Source organism: Anas platyrhynchos, chromosome 25 (assembly GCF_047663525.1).
Source record: "Anas platyrhynchos isolate ZD024472 breed Pekin duck chromosome 25, IASCAAS_PekinDuck_T2T, whole genome shotgun sequence".
Lineage (NCBI taxonomy): Eukaryota > Metazoa > Chordata > Aves > Anseriformes > Anatidae > Anas > Anas platyrhynchos.
In genome coordinates, this window is record NC_092611.1 from 4,402,595 (window position 1) to 4,429,838 (window position 27,244).

At 44.7% G+C, this 27,244-nt stretch overlaps 1 protein-coding gene and 1 non-coding gene across 15 annotated transcripts in view; one reads left to right on the top strand and one right to left on the bottom strand.

Annotated features, from left to right (window-relative positions):
- Nucleotides 1-2,386: 2,386 nt before the first annotated feature.
- On the bottom strand, nt 2,387-11,908 carry LOC113839845 (uncharacterized). Of its 4 annotated transcripts, none has more exons than XR_011804875.1 (4): nt 11,769-11,908; nt 6,817-10,845; nt 5,271-5,335; nt 2,387-3,872 (listed from the first exon to the last, which is right to left on the bottom strand). It is a non-coding gene; the product is annotated as an uncharacterized protein (transcript). The 4 variants fall into 4 exon arrangements; XR_011804877.1 differs by having other exon boundaries at nt 2,387-3,875; XR_011804874.1 differs by having other exon boundaries at nt 2,387-4,020.
- The window catches only part of PRDM10 (PR/SET domain 10), a 44,975-nt gene continuing 29,523 nt past the window's right edge, over nt 11,793-27,244 (top strand). For 4 of the 11 annotated variants that reach the window (XM_027444390.3, XM_038167464.2, XM_072027605.1 and 1 more), the window contains exons 1-4: nt 11,881-12,016; nt 20,745-20,934; nt 22,784-22,948; nt 24,611-24,670. In XM_027444390.3, coding sequence (XP_027300191.1) covers nt 20,842-20,934; nt 22,784-22,948; nt 24,611-24,670 — 318 coding nt within the window. In that variant the 5' untranslated portion in view covers nt 11,881-12,016; nt 20,745-20,841. Of the gene's footprint in view, nt 12,017-12,806; nt 14,061-14,097; nt 20,497-20,744; nt 20,935-22,783; nt 22,949-24,610; nt 24,671-27,244 lie in introns of those variants that run through there. The other 7 variants (XM_038167461.2, XM_072027604.1, XM_038167462.2 and 4 more) reach the window with 6 other exon arrangements.

A 27,244-nucleotide genomic window follows, 5' to 3' on the forward strand; every position in this document is an offset into this window, starting at 1 on the left:
CAGGAAGAAGTCAGAACACAGATCTCTTGGCAATAAGAAATGAAGAAATATATGTATTTGAAGTCTGCTTCAGTGGAATGAAGACATAAAGCAAGATGCAGCTAAAGGAACTGGGACATGTGAGCAGAAGATGAATCCCAATGTCTCCAAGGGAAGGAGTGAACCGTCTACAGCTTCCACCTGCAAACCCATGGCCTGAGGGGGAGAACAGCCCACTTCATTTCTTTCCTGAATCACATTTTCTCAGAAGATGAGTCAGCCCCCAGGAGATCTTTGTTTTAAGAAAACCCATCTTGCTTCTTCTGTAACTTACCTACTGTTGTTTCCCCTGTCTTGTAAAGAGCTGAACTAAAAGCCACGCTGTATTTTACTTCTTTTTAACTATGATTTCCCTTCCCACACTGAAAGAGGGAGTAGCCTGTTATCTAGCCATCCTGGTTTGCCAAAGGTTGAAGGTCTTTCTTTGCCTCCAAAGGCATTCCATCCCACACTCATGAAAACAGCACTTCACAGGAGAGCTTTGCACAGATACCTGCATATTCTGCATTATATAAAGCCAAACGAGGTGTGTTCCAAGTTTTTCTGACTTGTTTCAGTCGACTCCAAGGCCTCCACCAAGATGTAGCTCATTGGCTAAGTTATATAAAAGGAGTCTTAAGTAGAGCACTCTATTGAGGTTTGAGTTTTCACTTTAAAATGCAAATGGCTGGTAGTGAATTCCCTTCGGGGATTTAAAACCTGAATTTAAAATGGAAAGTGATGATATAAAAATATACTTCAGAAAGCATTGCAGTATGAGTAATGTAACATTTGCTACATGAATACAGATTCTTCTGGTCAGCCAGATATCTTCATTTATCTTCATTTTAATAGTTTCCCCCAAACTGCTTTTGGCTTATTTTTTCCTCAACATACAACCCGGTGCAGTCTCAAGTGGAATACAATGAGGGCAAGATGTGACCACATTTTCTCTTTTGTAAAATCTCATTTATCAGCACATTTAAATATATCAGTACTCCATCAGGTACTACAAATATCTCCCCTTCTTCTGTTAAAAAGACTAATGAGACCTTCTCCATTCATCCTGAAAAAACAGTTGGATAACAGACCTGTTTAACAGCTCCTTCATTGAGCAGAAAGACCAAAGAGCTGTCCAAAAAAGTGTTTATCTTGCAAAGATTTTAAACTAATATTTACTTACCAGTTTCAAAAGGAATGTCTTCCATCTTACATTCTTTCATAATAACCAGTTTATGTTTAAGGGGAAAAAACACAATTATATCCTTCTATCAGTGTATGCTTAAACACGTACATATACATGTGTACATACAGACACACCCCTACAGCCTGACACAGACCCACTGGGTGTGAAGTGCTGTAGCCTGCCTTGAAAAATCCAGAGAGCTCCACTCACTCCTTGAACGACCAGGCCTTAAGTAACTAAACTGGCTTCCTTGTATTTGTTCTGTCTTCTGGAAAAGACACCTTTATGTAATCCTTCAGAAGGATTCATTTCTACGGTCACTGGCACAAACACACACACCAGTTTTAATAAGCCTTATACCAGCCCAGGATGGAACTGTGTCATCGTGATACGAAACCCCAGATCACATGTCTAAAAGGGAACAGCGAAGTTTCTAGCCTATGTATAGCAGAGCCCAACCCTGTGATTCAGTTAATGAACTAGAAATTATTCATATGTGGATACGTTTGCTTTAGCAAATGGGTGCAGCACCAGAGCTCTGGCTGGAGACCACACAGAGTGGTGGGGAACAGGAGCAGACCCCAACCCATGCCACCAGCTGATCCCCCTGCAACTGGAACAACGATAGATCCATTGGCAGGGTCAGCAGTTAAATGCCTACGCCAGATCAAAGCCTGAACAAAAGCAAATCACCCAAGTATTATTTCATATTTTTCCTCTGTCTACGCAAGAAGAGACAGGATATATCAAATATTCAACCTTTTTCTTTTTGCTCTTCTTTTGTTTCTATGTTTTTCTGCTAATTGCGTACTGTCCAAGATCTCTGGGCTCTGTTCCTTCTTTTTTGTTACAGACTGACTTCAATCAAGCCCTAGATCTAAAAGCCCCCAAACAACCAACAAAGAATGTATTTCAGTACGCTAAATTTGAGAAGTCACAATAAGGACTGTGGTATAATACTGTGATATCACTAACAAAGAACTATTACTTCATTGTGAATGAAAACAGCATCTGGCATGGGGCAAGAAATAATTTACCAGAAACAAATCCAAGAAGTACAGCAGTGAAAAATAAGAATCAAATGAGTTTATGGCTACATAAGTTGCTCTCTTCCTTAAAGGCTCTCGCATTGGGAAAATATTTCCTTAAATTAGGGGAAGGAAAAATACTGCACACGTTAAATCTTTTTTTTTTTTTTTGCCTTTTATTCAAACACTTGCCAACAGCTCTCCAACAATTGCATGATTCACTATTGAGTATTTCATCGTGAAGGAACCCTGCATTCTGTACGGTAGAGGGCTCTTTCATTCATTTTTATTTTGTATTTATGTTATCAACCAATATGTCAGGTGTTAAAGGAAACCTGATGAAAGATTCTGAAAGGAGAGAGATTCCCAGTATGCTTTAAAGGAATATTGAATTGTCTTTTCATCTTGATTGTGTCTTTAACGTGTTTTTGCAGTGTTGTGGTTGCTCTATTTATTTGAAATAGTATTTTGTAAAAATATTTTGTACAGTTTCTGCAGGCACCATGACAGAAAGTGAATGGGTCAAAAAAAGATTAAGCAAAGGCAAGATTTAGTTAGCAGCGTAACTGCACTTTTCAGTTTCATGTTTGGCATTGTTTTTTTTTTCTGTTTAGCTTTGAGAATGGAAATCAAATACAAACCTGAAACTGGAAAAGTAAATGAGTTTTAAATGATTGCTTCACAGGAAGCAAATGAGGAGTTCACAAGCTGTCAAAGCATTGCTAAAATGATTTCAATGCACAGCTAGCACAGTCATTTAATTAATTTTACTGTATCTACTTTAGCAGGAGTTTTGTCTGAGGAAGGACCAAAGAATCAAAACCATGCTCTAAAAAACCCAAATTAGAAACAAGCCATTTCTTTATACATTTACTGCAGGATCCCTTTGCACTTCTATCCTGTAGGAAGACAGTGGGTTTGTGATGACCAATGCCTGACTTTAATACCTCTAATACCACCAAGGGTGCTCTCATACTGACCACAGCAGACAATACCACCTCACCCAGTCCTGGCTGAATGCAGTAATCCTGTCTCTGCCTAGTAAATCAGAGTGATGCAGGTAATATAACCACTCTGAGAGCAGGACAACCTTGGGCTACGTGGATAGACCGCTTTGTGAAGGGTGGTAGCCAGGTATCCTTTCTGGCATTTACCAGGTTAGCAGGAGGACTACCTGAATATCAAGGTCAGTGAGAAGTTTTCTTCTCAGATATTGCCTACACAGTCAAAAAACACTACTCCTGAGAAAATAGTAATAACATCACTGTTTACCTACACCTGAAGTTGGCATGGAACATGCATTGTTTTCTCTTTCTTAGTCAAGAGGTATTGAGGTTTACAGAGGTGTAATATTTAAACTCATCCAACACGCTTAAGCCACAAGAAAGAGCTCAAAACCCAGTCAGCACTAAAATGTAATTTGCCCACTATTACAACACCTGTGGAGGCCAGGCTGCTGTACGACGTCCTGGCTGCATTCATCCTGGGAGAAAAAAGTACCAGGGCTGCACTACAGCTTTCTGATGCAGGTCTGTGAAAAATACCTATTAAACAATCTCCAGCATATTTTGCTCCTCACTGCAGCTCCTTGGTGTGCTCAGCTAGGCAGCTGGTTCCTCCTCTTTCTTTTTCTTCATGCCCTGCTTGAAGTAAGAAGTCATCTCTTACTCAGACAACACAGTTCCTTCCAGGTGCCTGCTTCAACCTTTCTACCAACACCAGCCTCTGCTGCTGGAAAGGGATTCAGAAAGCTTGGCAGATCACTTCTTCCTCCAGGTCACAGATTATCTAACAAAAGTATGTGTGAAAAACAAAACAAAACACAAACATTTCCCTGAGTTCAGAGCCAACTACCATTTCAAACTTTTGGGCTTGGATGAGGGATTTCGAAGTGCGAGACACCCTGCTTCAGCTGCAATGCCACAGAGAAGTTTCTCGTCCCTGGTTCCAGCAAGGCAGTCACTTGTGATTGTCTGTACCTACACAAGAGTCTGGAAAAGCATGAGCCACAGACTTAACTCTGCATGCCAATAGCTTTTGGGCTGGGAGTTTCTAGCATTTTAAAGTAGGGTGGAATGTTTTGAGGAACTTGTGTAGGAAGAAATGAAAACAGGTATCACCAGCAGGTTTCCTAGAAGTTCTGTAGAGAAATAGTGAGCAGAGGGCAGAGAAGGGGAGCCATGCTCTAGAATTCATTACAAAGATTAAGGCAGAAGGAGACGTTTCATTACAACCTTTTGCATTTGAGAAGGACAGCAAGAATGTGAAGTGGCTCATTCAGCTTAATAGGATATTCTTGGATGAAACAGAATTTACTGGGGAGATTAATTCAGCCTTATCAGACTGATCTCAGAAGTGTAAAATGACCTAATCTTAGGTGTATTCCTGTCCTTTACCTTCCTAAATAACTCAGCACTTAAAATAATAACTTTCAGGACAATCTAACCATGGCGGCAAAAAAGACACTTAAGTGCAAAAATTGGCTGCTTTTTGGATGGGCAAAGTCACTGGCAAGTCTCTTGATCAAAATGACTGCAAATTTGCTTTAAGAAATAGCTCTGCTATTACTCTGGTGCTCTATTATGCAGTCAAATTCACTAGACAGAAAATTTCAAATCATTTTGAAAATCAGGGGTCAAATTCTGGATCCTTTGACAGAACTTACAGCACAGATCCAGCCTGAGCTCCAAATATATTTTATTATCTTTAAAGATTGCCTCCCTGAGCAAATGGATTTTAGAGTACTGTGAAATATCAATTCTACTGAAGCAAAACTCTTGATACAAATTTCCAGAAGGGCTCCTGCAAAATTAAGGCAGAGCAAACCTAACGTGATGCAGGACGCACAAGCACTCTCAGCTGGAACTGCAGCAAATATTTTATTGTGAGCTTCATGCTCAGGCGAGCAAATCCTGAATTTTTCCACTGTATGCAGGCTGAGGTTACAAGAGTTCAAAGCAACAGTTGAACAATTCTGTAATAACAGAGAAATGCTAAGAACTGTCATAATTGTTTGAAAGAATGAATGCTCGCCTTACCGTGTAAATCCGCTGCTTTGAAGAAAACACCTCTGTTTGGTGGCTGGCCAGGTGTCTGGGCACACCTGGAAAACATAACATTTGGGTGCTCTTGAATAACATCACATGAGCTTTGACAATGAGGAGTATTTCCTCCAATGAAAAACAACAGGAAAAGAAAGGAAAAAAAAAAAAAAGGTAAAAATAACTGGGCTGTGTTCCATTCACTACACTAAGATTTCTTAAAAACAGATTAATACAATATTTCCTTGCAGAGTACAGTATCTGAATCCCTCCTCCAATGTCATTTGTCTGAAGTGTGGTCTGGGACTGCCAGAATTCCCTGCTCTGGGCAGCCCTGTGCTTTTCCTCTGGGCTGCTAATTTCCATGTTTTTCCTGTCTGGCTGGCAGCAGGAGTTTTTCATTTGTAGCCATCTGTACCAGGGCAGAGGCTGCAGCTTCAAGCTTAATGGCTGTCTCAGATGATACCATTTTCCTTTTGTCAGTTGTAGAGATAAGGCAGCATTGAACTCACTGACAAATCTTGGCACTCGCTATACATTTGCTCCATTTGATACCTACTGTTCTTCTAAGACACTCATTTCCAAAGACATTCAGGTATCTGTCTATAGTGTGGGTGGAATATACTTACCTTTCAAACTCTGTTTAGTTTCAAAACATCCCCTCCTTTACACTAATCAGTCACCAAAGTAAACATTTCTCTTCCACTGAGACAACTATCCTCTTGAAGGACACATCCAACTGCAAAGAACTACTCTGCAAAAATATTTTGAATGTAATCCAAAGTGACATCTAAATCAATACAGCCCCATGCTGCTGCAGGTGTCTGCTTGTGCAGCTCTCTCTGCAGGGTCAGTTATTCAAACAGGACACTGCAGTCTCAAATACCAGAGATGTTGAGAGCAATGCAACATTGCCAGTATTACAAAGGTTGTTTTTCTTACACTTAACAACAAAATCCCCAAACCCTCTGGGAAAACATCACTAGGAGCTTTCTTTTCAAATCTCCAGCTTCTTGATCATTAGGAGAAGGTTGGGGAAGGAAAACTTGAAAAATGCAATATATGAAAACTTCAAGCCTCAGGGTGGGGAATAAACAGGCATAAATAAAACACACAACCACCCCTGAAACTTTAAATTGCTACTCTATCTCAGGCCCATAGATTTTTTAATAGAAGTGGGTAGGAACAATAACATTATCTTAAGAGAGATTCCACATCAAAACGTGGAAGGCCTAGCAGAAAACCAGAGTTGCTGTAGGAACAAGGCTTTACCTGCAGCACTTCAACAACAACACATCATGTTAGTGACCCGGGGCCACTAATAAATCTTACTAACCCCAAACAGCCCCACCCAGGGCCCCCACCCATGTGCCCACCCACAGGCCCAGGTGCTTGTTTTAAGCAGAGCCCTGGGATTTGACTCCTCACCTGAGTGATCCTGGAGGAGCATGGATTGAGTAGTGATTGCTGTGTTTTGTCTAACCTTGGTTGTCTTTGCCAGGCTGTGTTGTGGCCTGGAGGCTTCATTCCTGGTTGTACTGACCTGTATCATCTCCTTGGGGTCTGTCGATGATTCTCAGATGGTTCTGGTTGCTGTCTCCAGTTTGGGCTCTGTTGGATGGGGCTGTGGCTGGTGGGGGTGCTCTCACAATCTATTCTCTTGCAAGGAGCTGAAGACTTTTAAGGGGAAGCTTTCTTTGCTTAAAAATCAATAAGGCTTTCTGAAGCTACTTCAAAAAATGTATCACGTAACTTAAACTATTTTTCAAATGTTCTGTTGCGGCACTCCAGCAGAGGAGCTAGTAAGACAAACTGGAGATTGGAGAACATATTGTACGGGAGAAGATAAAAGGAATGTGACTTGTGCAGTCCAACAAAACAAACTCCAGGAGAGGGTATGACTGCTGCCTATAAATACATCAGGAGAATAAACACTGGGGAAAGAAAAAATAAGTCCCCTCTTCAAGCAACGCAAAAATCTTGGCATGAGAACAAATACATGTAAGTAGAAATAGGCCTTGAAAAAAAATTCCCTGACTTGTCCTCAGTGACGCCCAGAGGAGTCTCCCGGTCAAGGCTGCAAGAACAAAAACCTCAACTTCCCTTAAGAGGAAGCTTGCCCAGGAGATACCTCGTGGTGGCTGTGATGGATTCGGTGGCTGGGAACCCCCCTGTAGCTCCTACACCAAGGAGAAGGGTCTCACTTCCTCACTTCTGAGCATCTGGGATGGAGACAGACTAACCAGCTCATGCCTATTGAAATTAATAGTGGATTTTCCCCAGACCAGGGGTTTATTTTTTACTGTTTTACAAAAAGCCTGGGCAAATAGCACCTGTGGTTGGCACATAACTAAATGAGGTTATCAAACATGGTTTTCAGAAAATGTGGCTTCAGTTCAAGCATCAAACATAACTTATCACCAAACTTTTTCCACGTTGCCTTTTTTATCAACTAAAGGTATCTAGAAGTAAGAGGAATATCTCTGAAGGATCCTCTCTTTCCCAACAGAGGCTGGCTAAGCCTGATTTTATCAACTCACTCTCTTTTTTTAAAACAGCTGTCAAAGGGACCTGTAATAACAAGACCTTTCCCAGGGCTGGACAAAGGAAAATGTTCTAGAAAACTGAAGTCCTTTAAATTCTTTGCGATGAGTCTTTATTATAATGCCTAGATACAGTACTAACACTGAGAGAAAATATTTGTTTTATTTCTGGTCAACTTTTTTTACTTCTAGCACATTCAGAAATATCAACAAACATCATGAATAGTTTGGAGTCATCCCAGCCTGCTTAACGGAGAGGAAATGAAGATATCCTTTGTTTACTGTGTGGTTGATGCACAAGTATCTGCCCTAATGATAATGCTCCTGTGTGACCAGGAATGGCTGCTGGTGGCACCTGAACCTGAGCAGAGCTGGGTTATGTCCTGCAAGTGCTGCGGGGCTAATCGCGTGAAGGCTGAACGTCCTTCTGGGGGAAGAGGTTTGTAGGGACTAAATGCACAGTAATCCGAGATCAAGTGGCTGACCTGGATTTGAAGTTGAACTACATCTGTCCAGTGCAGGCTTCTGGGAAATGCTCTAATTAAAAAGTCTTGAAATGCAAAAAAAACTCTGGTGCATCAGTGCTCCAATATGTGTCTGTGAGCATGGGCATTTACTGCTGCCACAAGCCGCTGCCTTGCTGATGGGCCAGGACTCCTCTGTAGCAGCCGTGCACAAAAAGGAGGAAAAATGGGCCCTGCTCTGGAGAAGCCTGCGAACAAAAGCAGTTTACCTCAGATCTTGTGAAACACCAAACTTTTGTGGTTGATTTTTCCCTCCTACTGAACTCAGACCTCAAGATGCTTTCAGAAGCAGCAGCCTTTTGTAATGGAAGAGGGAGATGGTGGCATGCAAATGGCAAAGTGCTTTTCCTACAGGCATTTCTGCAGCCAGAACACTCTTTCCCAATTCATATACCCCGGTATGGCTTCTAGTAGGTGTTCATGGTGAACTGAGTAGCTGCCTTTTCCTAAAACTCGATGCGCTTCTTACAAAAAGCACAATAAGGATTGTTATGGGGCATGTAAATTGTTTTGTCACTTATTTTGCCTGCTGACCATATTTATTTAATGCTGGGGAATGAATGACAAAAAAAAAAAAAAAGGTAGTCAAAAGTTCATGTATGTGATGAAATGCTTTCTTTAATGGTACACCTTTCCCTTAGTTTTAAGTCAAAGCAATTTTGAGATTATTTGGTAGATGCTATTAAACATGGTTACAGCCAAACTTTTTAGTGAAACTTTTTCCTTGCAGAATAAGGGGAATAATTTACCTTTTTAAAAAGAAAGGTTTTTTGTTCTTCTCTGGGGAAAATGGCTCTGGAAACCAAAACAGGAGCATTTTGTTACATTTGTATGTTTTACATGAAGCAATCTTAATTAAATTTTCTGTGGCTTACTCTAAATCAGTAAACTCATATCATTAACTTCACCGTGTTTTGTATTCTCCATGCAGGATGCAAAGTAATCACATTTCAGTTGCAATATAATTTAGAAGGTTCTAACAAACATTTTCTTCCATCTTCTAGATTAGTATTTTAAATCAGGCTTGCACAAGGGAAGTTCAATGGATACTACAGTGCACAGCCCATGCACAGTTTAATTTGCAAACCTGGATGCAAGTGCCTACTTATCATGCACAGATGTAGTCTGGAGAGGTCAACAGGGCCAGCGAGACAAGGTCTGCTTACATAACTCAAATGAGTTTACAGCACTTGAGCATTTTTCTTTGTCATGTTTTAATCTACATGCCTCTCAGAATGGGACAACGTCATGAAAAATCAGCCCCAACAAAAGCAGCAACAAAGAGATACAGACAGGAAAATAACAGAAAAGCTTTGGTGGTCTGAAAGGAGGCTGGAGGGTCTCTGAGCAGCTTTAGGGAGCGGTGGTCCTGAAGGGAGGAGGTCTGGGGGTTTGCTTGTTAAGGTAAAGGCTTGTGGCAGTGGTTTTACTAGGTGATGGAGATGCTCAAGAAGATGAGTTGGGTCAAAAAGATATTTGCAAGTAAATGAAACAGGGCGGGGTTGCAGCATCCTTTTCCAGCTGGAGCCTGAAATGAGAGCACGGCCGGCCCTCGCTGGGAGGATGAGAATACACACGCTTGCGTGGGAGACAGAGCTGCGGTCCAGAAAAACGAGCCGTGTAGGCCGTGGGGAAGGCAAAATAGGCAAGGCAGGACACATGCAGCAGAGGCAGTGCTGAAACAGCAGTATACAAACGAGACAATGCAGATGGAGATACAGACCTGATGACCCAGGAGATGAGAGAAAGGAGGATTCAATGAAGGGTTACAGCACCGTTCCAGACAGGCGAACAGGGAAATTATTTGGACTATCTATGAGAACTAGAAATAAATAAATTAACCTAATGTGAAGGCTTCTCTCACTCTGGCAGCACGAGGCTTTTGGAAAAACAAAGCCTGTGCTGGAGCATCAGAAAGAACACATTAAATGTGGGAAATACAATGGGCATTACATCAGATTCCAGATACTGCAGATGATGAATCAGAGCAGCATGCTTTTTCTGCATCTGGCAGCCTGCTACATCCACTGTGCACTTGCCCTGAATCAGTCTTTCCAAGCTAAGGGAAGAAAATATCCCCAAATAACTTTCAGAACATGACCCATGTGCCAGGAAAGGACAGCCCTGAAGTCCTGCGCTGTTTTGTGCTCAATTGCAGAACTATACAGTTGCATGAAAACATGACACAATACCACACTTGTATCCAAGTCAGTTCTAAAATGTTTCAAGTCTTCAAAATGTTAGGGAGACTCTCAGAAATCCCAAGTAAAAATACAACAGCATGAAAACGCTCTGACTTGCTAGAATGAGTACAAATCGCTGTTAAGACATGTGGGAAATAAAGCAATTTTGTTTGGTCTTATATTTTTTCTTGTGCTATTTGTTATCCCAACATTTCAGCGTGGTATAATGAAATTGAAGCTGTTTTACAGGGTAGAGAAAGAAATTGACTCCATAGCTTCCATAACTCAAGTTAAGAGAACTGCCCAGAGGAGTTGAGAAGAACTGTGGAGAAAAAAACAGAACCAAATTGGGTAAGCAACTCCACTCGCTTCAGTTTTAAAAATCTTTCTTGGCTAAAGATGTAAGTTACTAAACACAAGTTAGAAAATTTGCATCTCTGATTTTTATCTTGATTGCTCATGGAAGGGACAGGTCAGTACAAATGGGGATGACTTCAGCGTACACATGGGCCTCGATTTGAAAGACTGTATCGGGCTTTTAACAGCCAGAGTGGAGAAGTAGCTTAATTGCACCAAGAACTGCCCCTGTTGTTATTCTCCTGGGGCAGAGGAGGAGGAGAAGCAGTTTTTGTAGGAGCCGTGAGTCATCTTCAGCCAAATTCTGCCCTTCCTCCAGCACTGGGCTTTGGGTCACTGGGCCACAAGAGCCCATGTTGGGGTGGAGCTCTGGGCGATAAACCTGGAAGAAACCTCAGCCCTGAGGGGAGCCCGGGGGGGCATTTTTGGGTGCATTTCCTCGTGTTTTGGCCAATAACGGGCTGAGGCGCGGCTCTGAGGGCAGAGCTCTGAGGGGGCCAAGGGCTGTGGGCGAGGCGCCCCCCGGCGGCGGGAGCCCACGGGGGGGCCGCGGGGTCGCCCCTCGGAGGGGCTGAGGGGGGGCCTCGGGCCCCGGCCCCGTTTCCCGCCCGCCCCGGGGGCTGAGGGCCGCGGCCCCCCCCGCCCCCCGCCGCCAGGGGGCGCCCCCTGCGCCCCCCCCCACCGCCTCCCTCAGCGGGGGGCGGAGCGCCGCCATGAGACGAGCGCTGGGATTGGCGGGAAGGGGCCCGGCGGAGAGGAGCGCGGATGAGAGCGGCGCTCTGATTGGTGGAGGGCATCCCGGGGGGAGTGAAGGCCCGGGTAGGGGGTCTCTCCCCCACCCCCCCGTGAGGGTTGCCCCCCCCTCCCCTTGCACCCCGGCCCCCTGACCTGCCTGCCTCCCGACTCTTTTCTTGATGGCTTTTGCGCCCCGTCTCGGCGGGCGGGCGCGTTTCAGCCAATCAGCGCGCGGCGCCGCAGCCTGTTGCCAGGCAGATTATGGTAATGAGGCCCGGGCGGCCGCCCCCCCTCCCGTTCTGCAGCTACCATTGTGAGGTGAGGACAGGTGGGGGGGTTTGGGGCCGCCGCGGGGCCGCCGCCGGCGGCCGGGACGCGCCACCCGCACGGGACCCCCTCAGGTAACGCGATGGGACGGTCCGGGAGGGAAGCGCGGCCCGGGGGCGCCGCGGGGCCCCGCCGGGGGTTTTGGACTTGTTGTTTTAGTCGCACCCAAGATGGCGCCCGGAGCTGGCGGCTCCTTAGCGCTGCGGCCGGGACAAACCGTTCGCTCCCGCGAGTGGGGGGGGGGAGGGGGAGCAGGGCGCACTCATTCCCCTCCGCCCCCCCCGCCCCCCCGCGGGAGAGGTACGGTCCGCTCCCCCCCCTCCCCGCCCCAGCCGGGATCCCCCACCCGGCCCGGCCGGAGGGAGAAGGGGCTGCCCCCACCCCCGCTCCCCCCCCCCTCCCCCGATGGTACGGTCCGGACCCCGGCACCTCAGTAGCGGGGGGGGCGGGGGGGTGTATGCTGGAGCCATCTTGTTCCCCCCCAGCACTGTGGGCGCCTCAGCCCTCCGTGACGGCGGGCGGCTCGCCTCCCTCGCCCCGTGCTTAGGCCGGCTCCCCTCCCCTCCGCAACGCAGCGCGGCCTTCGCTGGCAGCCCCCTTCCCACCCCCCCCCGCGCCCCAGTGGTTGGGGCCGCCCGGCCGTAGGGCGCCCTCACAGGGGGCTGCCGGCGCCTCGCGCTTTCCCCCCGGGGGGGGGGGGGGAGCGGGCAGCGCTGCCTGCCCGTACTGGGGAGCGGCGCCGCGTGAGGGGGGGGGCGCCTGCCCCTCCTGATTGGCCGCGTGCCTCGCGCCCCCGTTTCTCATTGGCCTAGCGGGAGGAGGGGGGCGTTGCGCCCCCTCCCCGGATTGGCTGCCGGTGGGGACGCGGAGGTTATATAAGGGGGAGACGGTGGGGGGGCACCGGCAGTCAGCCCTGTGAGGGGCTCAGGGGAGGGAGGGGGTCAGCCTGGAGCCCCCCGAGCCCTGCGGGGAGCGGGAACCCTGGGCAGGGCCCGGGGCTGGGGCCCCTCCCGCTGCCTGAGGGGCCCGGAGCTTCGCGGGCTCGAAGGAGGCAGCGCAGCCACGCGTCTGGGCATGGGGCTGTGAAGTTTGGCGCTGCTGTGGCAGCACCGAGTTTTGTACTGGTTTTATACCCTACTAAATACACCCGTGTACAGATACCGCGTGTGGCTGTCTCATTTTTATTTCTTCGGCCCTCTTGCTGTCAGGTCTGTGGTGCTGAGGTGCCGCGTCCGCTCCTGTGGCACTGTGGTGCTGAAGCAGGGGCAGCTTGTTAAATTTCCCACTTGGAATGAAAAAAAAAGACCTTGGTCCTCTGCCTTGCAGGCCTGGCAGCCCTAAAGGGCCATCCAGCCCTACAAAGGTTTTGTTTGCCTGTCGGAAACCCTTCAAGCCATGCAAAGGCAGCTCTTACCTCCCAGCTGCTCGTGGCAGATCCCTGAGTGGTCTTTCCAAAGTTTAAAACTCTCTGGTTCAGGCTGCTGAGCTTCACAGCCCCCAGGGTGAACCAAGCAGTCAGTTCTTGGGATGCACTTTTTGGTAAATGCCCCAATGTTTCTGGCATGTTGGGGATGTATTCGTGGTTCTTTTGGAGAAAGAACAAGCTCGAGGCTGGGTGTCCCTGTGAAATGTGTATTAATGTTTTTCTTTAAAAGTTTAAATATGGAGACTGGATCGAGCACTTGCTTTCTTCTATCACTTTTTTTCAATTGAATTTTATTTCTTTCTGTTGGCTCAGTTAGAAGATGAAATGCTTGTGAATCAACTGATTTTACAGGAGGGGTATTTTGAGTCTTTGGTGGAAATAGCGATTGACAATCTCAAGCTAACACCTTCATTTTTAGTGGGGGAAAAAGTACGAAGGTGTGTTTCTCAGTCCTGAAAGGGAGAACTTGTCTCCTGAGCTGTGATGCTTTTTGGCACTTTGCTGCATGCTATACCTCTCTAGTATACTAGGTGCTTCATGGAGACAGCTTTATTTCCTTGTTATAGGAGGAAATTTAGATGTAACTGTTAATATCTTGCAGAAGAATTGACCACTTGCTCTTTGAGAGATCTTGTGAGGAGCTTGCTCTCATCTGGCACCCTTACTGCTAACCTGCAAAGAAACTCCTTATGGTAATTTGCTCTGTTGTTAGCAGCTACTTTCCAGTGTGTTTTTTGACCACCTGCAGCTGCTGTCAGCTGTGTAAACTGAATTTTAATTGACTTATAAGTGTAGCTAATTATGGAGGCTGTTTTAGTATTGTGAATTTTGTTTTGACTTAAACATGAGATCAGCTCTATTTGCCACTTTTATTTCCATGTTAGTAGAACAGAGAAGTAGAGGTTATGTTATAGCCCTTAACTGGCTTTATGTGTGAAGCAGCCACCTGTTTTAAGGCACAGACAGCCTGATTTGCCCTCAGGGGTCTCTAGTACTTCAGACAAGCAGCTATTTTGAAACGGGCAAGTTTTTTGCTTTTTTTTTTTTTAAGTGTTCGTAGAAGTGGTAGTTCTGTCCTTTGAGAGCTTGGAGCACAGCAGTGATTTAATGCAGAGAGGTGGGAGGGAGAAAGCAGCACGAGCGGGTTGCAGGAAGGGGAACAAACTCCACCTCAAAGTGGAGGTAGTTTTGGGAAGGTGCCTGAGCAGGAGGAGGAATAGGAGGCAAAAGGAAGCTGGAGTGAAGCAGAGCGCTGTGGGGGTGGTATGGTTTTGTTGTCTTCTCCTGAACCATGAGAGTGTCTCCTTCGAAGTTGCATTTGCAGCTGTGTAGGACACATCTCGATACAGACCTTTTCTTTTTCTTTTTTTTTTGCTTATGTTATTCTCGAGTAGGTGTCTTCCCTGTTTTGTTCCCTTAACATATTTCTCCCTTTTCATTCGTCAGCCAAATCAATTAAGTGAATGGGGTCACTGCCTCAAGCAGCTGAAGCCTGAGGTCTGTGGTGTGTGGTGGTAGCAGGCGGTGATATCGCAGGGACTTCAGAATACGGAACATTTGAAAGAAGGCGACGTGAAGAATGGGTAACGCATTTAGGAAGCTGAGTATGGGAGGGAGACATTGGTTATTGGAGCGGGTATCTAGTGATGGAGCAAAGGGGAGGAGAGGTGGCTACAAAGAGCATCGCGTGTATCTGGGTAAATGTAATGAACTTGTCTCTTGTCTACACCAAAGGCGCAGGACAGATACAGTGAGGACCACTTGGCTAATTCAAGAATTAGGATACACAGAAAGAGGGAACTGCTTCTCCAGCCCAGTCTGTAGGGCCCCCCTGCAGGATGCCAATCCCTCCTGGGGCTCACCTGCACTGGGTGATTATCTCCTGGGTTTTGCAGTGTAAGCACTCAGACTTGTAGCTACTTCCATGATGCCCTGAGAGAACAGCACGGTTGCACCACGCTGTCATGCGTTTGACAAGTGCTGTTGCTATTTTGGCACTCGGGCAATGTCCTTTCTGTTGCGCGCCGTAGCAGAGGGCTGGCCTTGGAGATCCAAGAGGCCTCTTGCTCTGTTGCTGTGATGATGGATGTGATGTAAGGGTATGGGGAGATCGACTCATTATGCACAATTTGAGTAAAGAGTGAGTTTGTGTTTGGCTGAGTTCTTCTATTTATTATATGACTAAATAAATTGAAGCCATTTTTCCTTTTGTGGCAATAAATAATCTCGGCTGCCCCAGCCTGGTGTGTGATTTCCATTTCTAACTCACCAGTAAAACATAAATATTGTGCTCGTATATTACCTGATTATTAACCGTCAGCCAAAATGCACGGGAGCCAGAGTTCCTTGAAACAATATGTGCTTTTGATGAATGAGGATGCAGAGGAAGAGACAGCAGTCGTGACTCAGTAGTCAATGAGGTTAGAAACCCAGCGTGCTTCCCAGCCCTCCTGCTGCAATGAAAGCATCTTCTTGCCAAGGGATCTCAGGAAATGCACCAACTCTGCCTTCTAGGCAGGCTGGGGTAATTAACTTAAGTGTGGGATATAGCTTTTGCAGACACATGTGATGTTCCTTTTGAGCATCATAAATCATTTTCATATTAAAAGCTGGAGGAAGACCCACAGCCATAAAACCCCTTTCGTAACAATCTTGCTGTCCTTGCATATGGTTAACAGTGAAGAAGAGTGGTCAGTGAGCTCAGTACTTAAAGGATTAAGCTAATAGTCGCTGCTGTTATTGCTGCAGGGAACCCCGATCCATATGCAAGCCTCTTTTACACTGGGGAGTAAATCACATTAGCTGTTTTATGCACCATTATTGTAAAGTGGATTCTCATTTGAGATACTGCAGTGGCTTTATGGCTCCCCGAGAAGGGAGGCGGCCTTTTCCCCTTGCCCAGCTTTGATATTCCCCCGTTCTTGTCATCTCAGGGAAGGGACAGCAGTGGATGTTTGGCAGCCACTGGCTCGGGTGCTTTCTCAGCAGAATGTTCTTAATTGGACTTGGAGAGGTTGCTGTGGATGAAGCCCCAGAGCTTTTGTCTGTGTATCTTCTTGTTGAGTCCCATTGCTGAGAGAAAGCCTCCTTCCCTAACAGCAGGGACACAAGGAAGTGCCCGTGCTGTTGGTGCTGCCTTTCTCGGAGTTTCAGAACTGAGCTTCCCTTTGAAGCCCCGCGTGGTTTCACTGCATTCGATTCCTGCCAAAAATTCTTGCGTCCCAAGTACAAAAGACCAGTGCCTGCTGTTTTCTGGGGTCTTAAAGCACCTCTCCTTCCCGTTCCCTGCCTGGCAGGGGTCCCGGAGCACCACCAAGGTGAGGTGGATGGATGCTGGGCTGCTCTCAGGGGTTGGGAAGGGTTCTCAGCAGCACTCCCTCCCTCTGGGAGGTGGCCGAGGGTGTGGGTGTCTCCTGCTGAGGACAGAGAGGCTAATGAGGACGTTGATGTAGGATGGGGAACAAGGTTTTGCCCCCGAGCAGCAGTTTTTTCATCCTCCAGAGCCAAATCCAGTGAGAGGGGAGAGCTGCTGGTTGAATAACACAGCCTGAGATAAAACAAGGTGCTGCAGGAACAGGAGAGGGGTTGGAGCACGTTGTGGCGGTCAAAAGGAGTTTTCAAGGGAGATTTCCAAAAGATGAACTGCTCAGACAATGACACAGAGAAGTTTTCCATGCATCAGGAGCCGTGGAGGACAGGCAACACCATTAGTGATGTTCGGGATTGGATGGAAAAGGCAGGAACCGAAGAGGAAAGCCAAGGCTGTGGGGCCCCAGAGGGTGTTAAGAAAGGCAGGTAAATGGAGGTCGCACACAGCAATGAACCTGTTTTGTCTTGAAGAGGCTGTTGGTTTACTTGTGCTCACCCGAGGAGGCAGGCAGCTGGATGTTTTGGGTGCACAGGCAGGACAGCACCATTCCTGCCCCGTGTTTCTGCCGACTGCACCAGCCCCAAACTGGGTGCTGAGAAGCCTGGGGGAGAAGCAGAGCTGCCTGCAAGTGTCCCTTCTGACCCCTGAGCATGCTTCTGCCCCTGAAAAACGTGGGCACATCCCAGGAGCTCGAGGGCTGCACCCATGGGTGCTATCTCAGGCTGAGCACCATAATCAGAGCCCCGGCAGGCAGGCAGACCTCTGGCTGAGGAGCAGACACTTTGTGCCCACCTGCGAGGTAACATCAACATTTGGATGTGCCTTTCTTCTGAAGTGTAGACACCACGTAGCCCAACGTGCTCATCCTGATTCCTCCGCAGCTAATTTGGAAAAAAATAAATAAATACCGCGGGTCCATGTGCTGAGCTGGACAGCTGTTGCTTCCCTGTGCAGTGAGACATCTCTGCGGAGACAAGTCCCCAGGGAAATAATTAATGGCTTGAGGCCCTGTGGCTGTCAGTGTCACAGCTGTAATGGGTTTTGTTAGGGGGAATGGAGGAGAAAAGAAGATCAGGTGGGGTTAATGAGGGAGAGTGTCCTACGTAAAAGGGCTGCAGAGCAAGTGACTTTGTCATCAGCGCTGGCAGGCTTACTCAGGTGTTTGTTTTCTGGTAGTTTCCTTGTCTCTGACTTCAGACCGGATCGTGCTTTCCAGCTTGACCGTTTCTCAAAGCCTTAATCTTAGCTTCAGACCTCATCTCCCTGACTTTGAGCAGCCAAACTTCAGAGCTTGCTCCTGCCTCGTGCCCTCTCCACTGCCTTTCCTGGGGACCTCTGTGTGAGGCTGCTCCTGCGCTGCCTTCTTACTCAGCACATCCAGGCTTCCAGGGAAACGCGTCCTGCATGCTTTGATGATGCTAACAGAAATGCTATGAATTCACAGAGACCCAGTCTCCTGCAGGAACGTGCACCAGAGGCTTGATTTTATAGTACAGGAGCTGAAGGCATCAGCAAATCCTGCAGCCGATACCGTCTGCGTGGTATTGCTGCACAGGTGGCTGGGCTGAGCAGTGTACATGTATACACTTCTTATTTCAGTGAAGAACAGCAATAATATAACAGGACCATTTATAGAAACTATAGCACTGAGACACTGAATTGCCTCCACCTTGCTTTTTTTTTCCCTCCCCAGACTGAGATTTTGCTTGAGATGTTAACCCTTAGGACCATTGCAAAAATACCATCATCTTCTTTCCTTTCCAACTTGTTAGTACTATTTTCCGTAGTGATGAATCTTCACATCCAATTTTGTCTGTGAAGGGCCTGTCTGAAACCTTGAGTCTCCTTTCTGCTCAAGTTGTGAGTTATTTGTGCCTGAAGGAGTCTGCAGGAGTGAGTCAGCATCTTACAGACCTCCAGTATCTGCTTGTGGGGAAATCAGCCAAAAATCCTGCTACTTGTTGCACCATACGGGATTAGCCATAGCCATACCTTTCTCTTAATCACTGCTTAATCTAATTGCATTCTTGCTAACAAGATAATTATATATTAAAAACAAAACAACAATGCCAAAACCTTGCAGCCTGGTGTTTTTTAATTGTTCTGAGCAATTAGGTATTGCTTAATTGATTAAACTACTGGATAGTGCTAGTGCAATTACCTGAATTGGCTCTTGGTATCTCATGACAGGCAAGAAAAAAAAGAGCTATTTGGGACGAACAAAGCCAAACAAAATTGACAGGACAGGCATTTAATTTTATGCAAAATGGTTGTTAGATTGTGTCCCTGCCATAAATGCGGTCGCGTTTCTCCCAGCAGTTGTGTGATCACCTCGACCCAGTGGGGTGAGCGATGGAGTTGGGTGAAAGTGATAGGATTAGATAGGAGGAAATCCCTGAATTAATCCTCAGCAACACAGCTTTGAGATTGCTGGATGAAAGGTACTGTGCAGGGATGGATAATACTTCTTAATACAGCAGAGCTTATGGGAGCTAGAATATATAAATAATATTTGTAAATGACCCAGCTTTCTGCACTCGGAGGGTAAGGCTGGGCGTTTCTCTGTCCCAATCATTGCTCCAGTTCACTTTTTCATACTAATGAGATCCTCTAGCTGAAGCGTAGCCAGCAGGTAGATGTGTTTTCTTCCTTTTCAGTGCTTTTCTGGATGCCTTGTGTTGAGAAATACGGAGCCTAGTAAGAAGTCCGATCAGCCTGCAGTGCGTTGGGTGCTGCTCAGCATGAGACAGCACGTTAGGCTCTAGCAATGCCCAGAAATGTCTTAGAAATGCCTTTCCCAAAGTTTCCCTTTGTATATGTGGAAGCAATGTGATTTCTGTGATCTCCTCCTCCCCCTTTCTGTGCAGTGATGTCAGCCTGAGACATTTCTGTACCGTTAATTTATGGGTTCTGGCCGAGACCCGTGGCGTGGTGCATCCAGTGCTCGGGTCCACAAAGCCCACTCGTTGCTGGCGAAATCAGCAGAAGGCTGAAAATGCCTGCTGCTTTTCTCCTTCTCTTTTTTTAGCTTGTCAGTGACAAGCCAACTGCTAGCATTTATGGGAATAAATTATGACTAAAATAATTTGCATTTAAAATGCAAATGAATGAAAGCGTCAGCAAGGAGCCTTCTGCTTTCTTCGTGGCGCGCAGACAGGGTACTGGCACTGGATCAGCCCAGTGAGGCACTGAGGATAAAATAAAGTTAATTGGACTAGCTGAAAAATGGAATGGGCTCAGCTTCATGCTAATTCCTGGGCCTGTGATTTAATATGACATTAGAGGGGAAGAGCTGGGAAGGTGCTGAACCACCGACTAAACGAACCACCAGAGCTGTAAATTACCCTTCTGAGATTCCTGATGGCAGATTGAGAGGCCCCAATAAAATTGCAAGAGGTGAATAAAACCTAGCTTGGAAGCAATTTGTCAGGATCTTCAGGCTTACATCACTTAGAGTTTAAGTTTCATTGTTCTTTTTCTGGGAGCTGTCTGGTGTAACACTGCCTGAATACCAACGGGCACTGCACTGCTGTGCAAGGTGAAAGCTGCCCGTAAGTGTGAAGCCGCCTGGTTCTTGATCAAAGCCTCTTTCAGATGAACTGGGAAACCAGCACTGTGTCTCTGAATGTGTTGTTTTCTCGTTAGGAGCTTAAGGTCACTGCTCTGCACCACGTATTGATTTCTGGGCCTGCATGTGCTGAAGGGCCGTGTGCCTGTGGACTGCCGGTGGCTGAGGAAGTGCAGGAGGGATTCAGGAGGTATCCTTCAGTGCCAACTGTGGCAATGGTTGACTTGCTTCATCCTTAATAGGGTGTGGAAAATAGTATATGGCGTATTCAGAATGGAAAACGAGAATTCACATGCTTGCAAAGCCAAGCCCACTTTACTCTGGCAGCATGTTCCTGTAGTGCAGGAGCTGATGATAACCTCATAGCGCCCTTCCATTGCAATGAGAACTGATTGCATTACATTCTTGCTTTAATGTCTCTACCTCCTTTCTTTATAGCCATGTTACTGAAGATCCCCTTGTCTTCTGGAAGGAGAAACACGGAGAAGAGATGAATGTACTCAGCCAGACATTCCTCCAGTAGATACTTCTCACCATGGAGCACCACGGCAGGGAGGAGATGGACTCAAAAGAGGAAAGTCCTCAGGTGTGGCCTGACTCTGCTGAGCAGGAGCAGAATACTGCTCAGGTGACTAGTGCCTTCCAGAGCTCTTGGCTTCTGCTTAAACTGAATTTGGCTTGGTGTGGTGGCTTAGCAAGCAGGCGTTCCAATTCGGCAGTTTTTATGGTCTGGAAACTCAGTCTGTATTTGAGAAGAAATACAAACATGTCTGTGACGATTCCAGATTAAAGCTTCAGAAAGTGAGCTGCGCAAGCTGCAGCAGTGAATACGCAGACATCTGAAACGAGCTGAATGAAACCAGCGAGTAGCTATACAAGGTTCAATGTCCAAAAATAAATATACGTGTATAAGTATATATAGCCACTTAGGAAAGTGAAAGGGTATTCAGATTAATGAATATTAACAAAATCTGTGGTCTGTGGCAGCCCGTTTTGTTGGCATCAGTCGAATTGGTTGGAACTGTGGGTGGACCTTCAGGAAAGTAACATGAGTAATTTTTTCCAGTCAGACATCTGGGTAGTGGGGAAGGGAGAAATGTTAATTTTCACTGACTAATGCAGTCAGATTATGATGTATGCAGCTAGTCCCTCTGTCTCTGAGACAATGCAGCTGAGAGTTTCTAGAAGACTGTAATTTGATTTATCCTTCTGAATATGTTATGAAGAGGGTGCTGCATGTCAGCTGAGCCACAAGCCAAGACATCCTGTCTTTCCTGGTAATTTCCAGCTTTGAAATCTGCAAAGAAAAACAGCTTTTAGTAACCTGTGTTCCGTTATCTGTAAGGTGGGGATAACCATGCTGTTGTTTGCACATGGCAGCTAAAAGGTTTGATTAGTATTTGCAGAGTGCTCTGCAAATGTGAAATGCTGTGTGCATCCTTACTGTAGTGTTTGCATAAGGATTTATTGTATGAAATCAGCGCTTAGCATCCCCTGGGAAGTACCAGCTGTCTTCTGAAACGTAAGCTAAAAGGTGAAACAAAGTAAATAAAATATGCAAATGTGGCCTCATTTTATGTGGAAACATACAGTTGTGGATGTGGATACTAAAGCTAGGTTTCCTGATAACTGCTACTTTTTCACATCCACCAGAATTGGTTTTTAGTGTATAAAAGGTGTCAAAAGATGAGCATTCCTATTACCACTGGAATTAGGTATTCTACCTTGTTTAAGGTAGGCCACTGATCAACATTTATGATCATAATGTTCAATCAAAATCAGTTTATTTGGATTTGAACAACTGCCCTGGAGGTAACTTGTTCTCATAGCCTTCAGAATCACTCCTTAATGCTTTCAGTTATATGTTTCTCTGTTTGAACAGTTGAATTTTCTACTGATACTGCGTGTACACGCTACAAAGAAGCCATCAAACACATGCTATTGCTGCCTCTTGATAGGTGCAATCGTATTACTTGAAGCAGCAATCAAAGTTAATAGATACTGCTAGCCATTTGTCAAACAGAAAAAATTCTTCCAACTACAGAGCTAGCTGAATGAAGTAATTATCATAAATCTAGGAAGCAAACTGAAAATAAACGGAAACAATGTACCAATGAATCTTACACATAACACCAGTTCAAATCTGAACTTTTACCAATTTTCAAAGGATGATTCACGAACTAGGTATTATAAGGTATCCTTTATACCTGTTGGGTCTTCAGTTAAAATGCAGTGTAGAAACAGAAACCAATGGTGGTTTTTATGTCCAGATTTCTATTTTGCTAGCATCATTTAGATGAGATTTTAAGTTTGTATTATTTAGTGAGATTTTTATTGTTTGCAAAACAACTGGTTAGGTGTTTGGGGCAGAAGGTTCTCCACACTTCCAAAGGCTCCACTGCGGTTGATGTGTCTTGTCTTGTTTCCATAGGCGTATGCCTGCAGAAGTGTCAGTACAGGATCTGTTTTTCTTTCAGGTGCATTTTGTCCCCGAAGGAGGGGCAGTGGCACAGATTGTGTACAGCGATGAGCAGGACCGTCCCTCGCAGCAGGTGGTCTACACGGCGGATGGCACCTCCTACACCTCCGTGGACACCTCGGAGCACACGCTAGTTTACATCCATCCTGTGGAAGCTACGCAGGCATGTGTGGTTCTGAGCCCACCCCGTTCTGGCACCTAGAAATTGAAGCGATCTTGAGATTAAAGCCAATTCCCAGCCAAGTGATGCGACTGGAAAATAGCAGGCAGTTATTCTTAATGCTTTTATCTGCCTGTTGCTGAACAGGGACTTCATGCTGTTCGCTTCAGTCTGATGTGCAAATGTGGTAATCAAAGGATGTTGAGGCTATGAATTATGAAATGCTTGTTATTTCACTAAAGATGGACGAGATGGTAATTAAATCAAAGGTGTTTTCCAAAACACTGATAATCTCTTCAGAAATTCTGCCTCTGCAGTGCTCAGTAAAAAGCTGAGAGATCTGTGTGTCTTCTGGAAGAAGAGTCCTTGTTTTGCATAGTGCAGTTTTAATAATTGATTGCAACAATAACAGCCTTGCCTTTTTGCAGAGGATCTCAGTGTATTCAATCTAATTTTGTAGTTTCTCTTCAGAGAAGTTGTTGATTGCATAGGCCAAGTTTTTTTTCTTCATAATTAGTTTAAATACCAAAGAGCTTTTTTCCCCTCTGACAGCATGCATTTATATGGAGTTAATACAGTGTGCATCTGTACCTCTGTGTGGACAGATTAAAACAAAACAAAACAAAAACACAAACAGACATGTTTCATCAAGAGCCTTTTATGTTCTTTGACAGAATAGACTAGTAGTGCCACAAAGTGCATGTACTTGGCACTAGCAGCACTGGCATAGCCTTGTGTGGCTTGGTCTTTTTCTTGTGCAGTCCTTAGCTATTACATAAGAACAATTCTTACATGGTGGGGTGTTCTGAGAGGATGAGATATTGTGAGAGGATGTCTCCCAGTAAGTTTCTGACCAGGTGACTCCAGAACAGTTTGAATATTATCACTTTGTCTAAATTAAAAATGGACTGGAGTGATAAGACAGTGCTATGCAATTGGGATGAAATCAAAAAGCAACACAAGAATTCTTCTTATATCTTCTTATATCATATATATTCTTTTATTTATTGGTGCCAGACTGCTTCAAGCTCTGGTATTTTGAATGGTGGCAAAACAAGCAAGGCTGACCTCTGTCAGTGCATAGTTTTCCTCCAAGTTTTGTTCTTCCTAGATGGAAGCTCTCCCACCAGGGCTGTTCTTGCAGACTACCATAGGAATATTGGTGTTGCCATGTCTTTTATGAAATAAAACCCAACACCCTAGCCATAGCAAATTCACATGGAGGATGTGCCTGATATCTGCGTGCTCTCTTTTGAAGAGCTCTGTTGTGATTGCGGAAAGATAAAGTTAAGAGTTATCTTCTGTCCTGCCCTCAGTATTATTTAGCTTTCACACAGCTACTGCATTTCATCCTGTATAATTTATCAAATCATCAATTCACAAAGTGATTTCTGTGTTTTAAAATAAATCATGTGAAGCATTCTGAATATATAGATGAGAAGTGCAATGTAAACATGATTCTGTTCTTCAGGAGCAGTACCCAATTTCAGTTTAATTTCTGTGCATTTAGATTCACATGGTTAAGATGAATTAATCTGCTGTGATAAAAGCTAGCAAAGGAGTTATTCTTACATGGATCATTTCTTGGTGTCAGGGTGATATTTGTTTGAGGTGGGAGTAAACAACCCCGAGGCCAATTTGATAAGCCTTTTTCACTTTGTCTAGACTCTGTTTACAGATCCGTCCCAAGTGGCTTACGTCCAACAGGATGCCACTACACAGCAGGTAAGAAAGACATCATTTTCTTTGGCCCTGGAACTGTAAGGAAACTGGTACAGAAGGCATAGGGACATTGTTGTGGTGATAGAGCATAATGAGCTCCCTCTCTGGATTTGTCGGATGGCAGTCTTCAGTCATTGACTGTTGTCTAAGTGATCATGAACAAAAAGTGCATGTTAACAAGCTGCTATTACCTTGACTTCTTTGTGCATGAATGTCAATGAAAAGATAAGAGAATTTGAATTTAATTTTTAATTCATGTTCAGCAAAAATACAAATTTACTGCCCCAGATATCATGAAAAAACTTTCAACAGTGTTGCTTTAAATAAGTCAACAGCCTGACGCAGCTGACTTTATTTTAATGTCAATCTGGAAAGACTGGGTTTGTGGTTGTCCTCATACAGATTCTGATCCGAAAACCTAAATGTTCATAAAAGGCTTTCAAGGGATAGAAGTTGATCTTGATTCAAGTTTCAGATCTACCAGAAACTTCACAGGAAAATAACCATGAAACATGAAGAAATTCAATTACTGGGTCCCTCACCTTACCAGGGCATACCCGGAGTTCTGGCTGATGTGCATGCCAGTATGAAGTAGACTGGGAGCAGAACAAAACTGGAGGCTTTGCTTATAAAGTTTTGATGATACAAAGGTTTTGATGACTTTTCTTTTTTCATTCAGTATGGGTATGAGAGTTTTGTTATTTTTTACTATTATCTTTGGAGACTGCATTGTGGTAGTCAGGTGTGGGTACTTGCAGATCTAGATTTCTAGTGCAAATCCTACACTTTTCATAGAGACTTAAAATCATTACTGCTTGTTGAATCGTTAATGGCATGTGTGAATCAAAGTGTTAGGTCTGAATCGTTACTGTATTACTAATGCTATCATTAAAATGTGTACTTATTGGCAGTCTTGGGGCAGAGTAAAGGGTTGAACGTGCATTGAAAATCAAGTTTCTTCTTGCGAAAAGGAGGCCTCCTAAACTAAGGCACAAGCAGGAAACTGAATGACTCAGTAAAGGTGTTAGCTGTTTTCTTCCTGTTCTCTCAACATATTTGAAGGTGTTGTTTTGGATTTTTTTGCCACATCATTCTCCTCTTATAAGGAAGCCAAAAAATGCTATCTGATTGTCTCAGAGCTTATTCAACAAGCTTTATCAGTAAATATATGATCAAATTGGAAGGACAGAATACTTATGTGCAGTGCAAATAGCATTCTGAGAGCAGAGGATGTGAGCTGTTGCTATAATGTGTGGAGTATCAAGGACATAAATACTTGTCCGTGTGTCCTCAGCCTGTCCTCCCTTCCAACCCCATGACAGCAGCCCCAGCAGAGTCTCGTGGCAGTTACTGCCCTTGCAGGGATTTTTACATCATCATTTCATGCAGGACATCCCCAAACTTATGACAAAGCTTAACATAATAATTTAAGCCACTCTTGTCTCTGAAAAATTTTACTTTAAAAAGAAAGGGAGAGGTGGTGGGTTTTTTTTTGGTGCTTTTTTTTTTTTTTTTAAATGCTTATATTGCTTGCAATGTCTGGAAGTGACATGGAAATGAAAGTAGAGATGTTTGAAGGGTGAGTGGTAGTAAGAAATGCTAATATATGGTACAAATAGACATAAACTCGTATGAACTTCTCATTGCTGGCAGACCTGGAGGTCTGCCATTGAGTAATGATGACTTTTCTATTGCCACTTGGCATCAAAAATGTCAATAGCAGACAGTCAGGGTCAGCCGTTGTCCTGGAGGTTTCCTGTTCACTTTCACACACTTCCCTGAAGTCTTTTTTTTTTTTTTCTGTAGATTTTTGAACAGTTTCATGAATTACTTTTAATATATCTTTAGCAACTAGATTTGAAGTTTTTAAACTGTCTGCTTATGTTATGGATTTTCTTGTCTGTTCCTTTACTGTTGGCATACTTCACTGTTCTCAGTTTTATCAATATTTATTAAACACTCTTTTTAGAGGGACAGGGGTTTTAATTTTGGTGTAAAAGCTGTTTAAAAGTCAGAGACACAAACTAGTAGCCACATAATGTCAGCTGTAGAGAAGGATGAAAAAACATGCAGGATAACCGTGCAAGTGGCTATATAGATAAGCGAGACAAAAAGACAGGAGAGGTAATTCCTAGGATCTTAATTCTGATTTGTTTTTTATCACTTGATGGGAGCAGTATGTGAGTATGTGAGCAGTATGCAAGAATGTGTTTATTACTACATACATAAACGAGTACAAAAACAACCAAAAAAGTATGGTGTGACTGAAAAATGTAATAAATAATTGTTGGAATCCTCTCACTTAGGAGTGCTTGAGCTTCCAACAAGGTCTGTACACCATTTTGTTTTATAACGGGTCTTGATTTGCTTGAGCAGAAGAAATACAGGCAAAATCAGGAGAAGATGCTTCTTCAAATTTACTATCTTCCTTTTTCCTTTGCTCTGGAAAAATAAGATGGTGATGGAAGAGAAAAACAAAGACCTTGACTCAGTGGTTTTACCAAGAGCTAAAGAGCTCATCAATTTTTGGTTTTAGTCAGTTTGAATTCCAGGCTGGATGGCACCTTAATTTAAAGC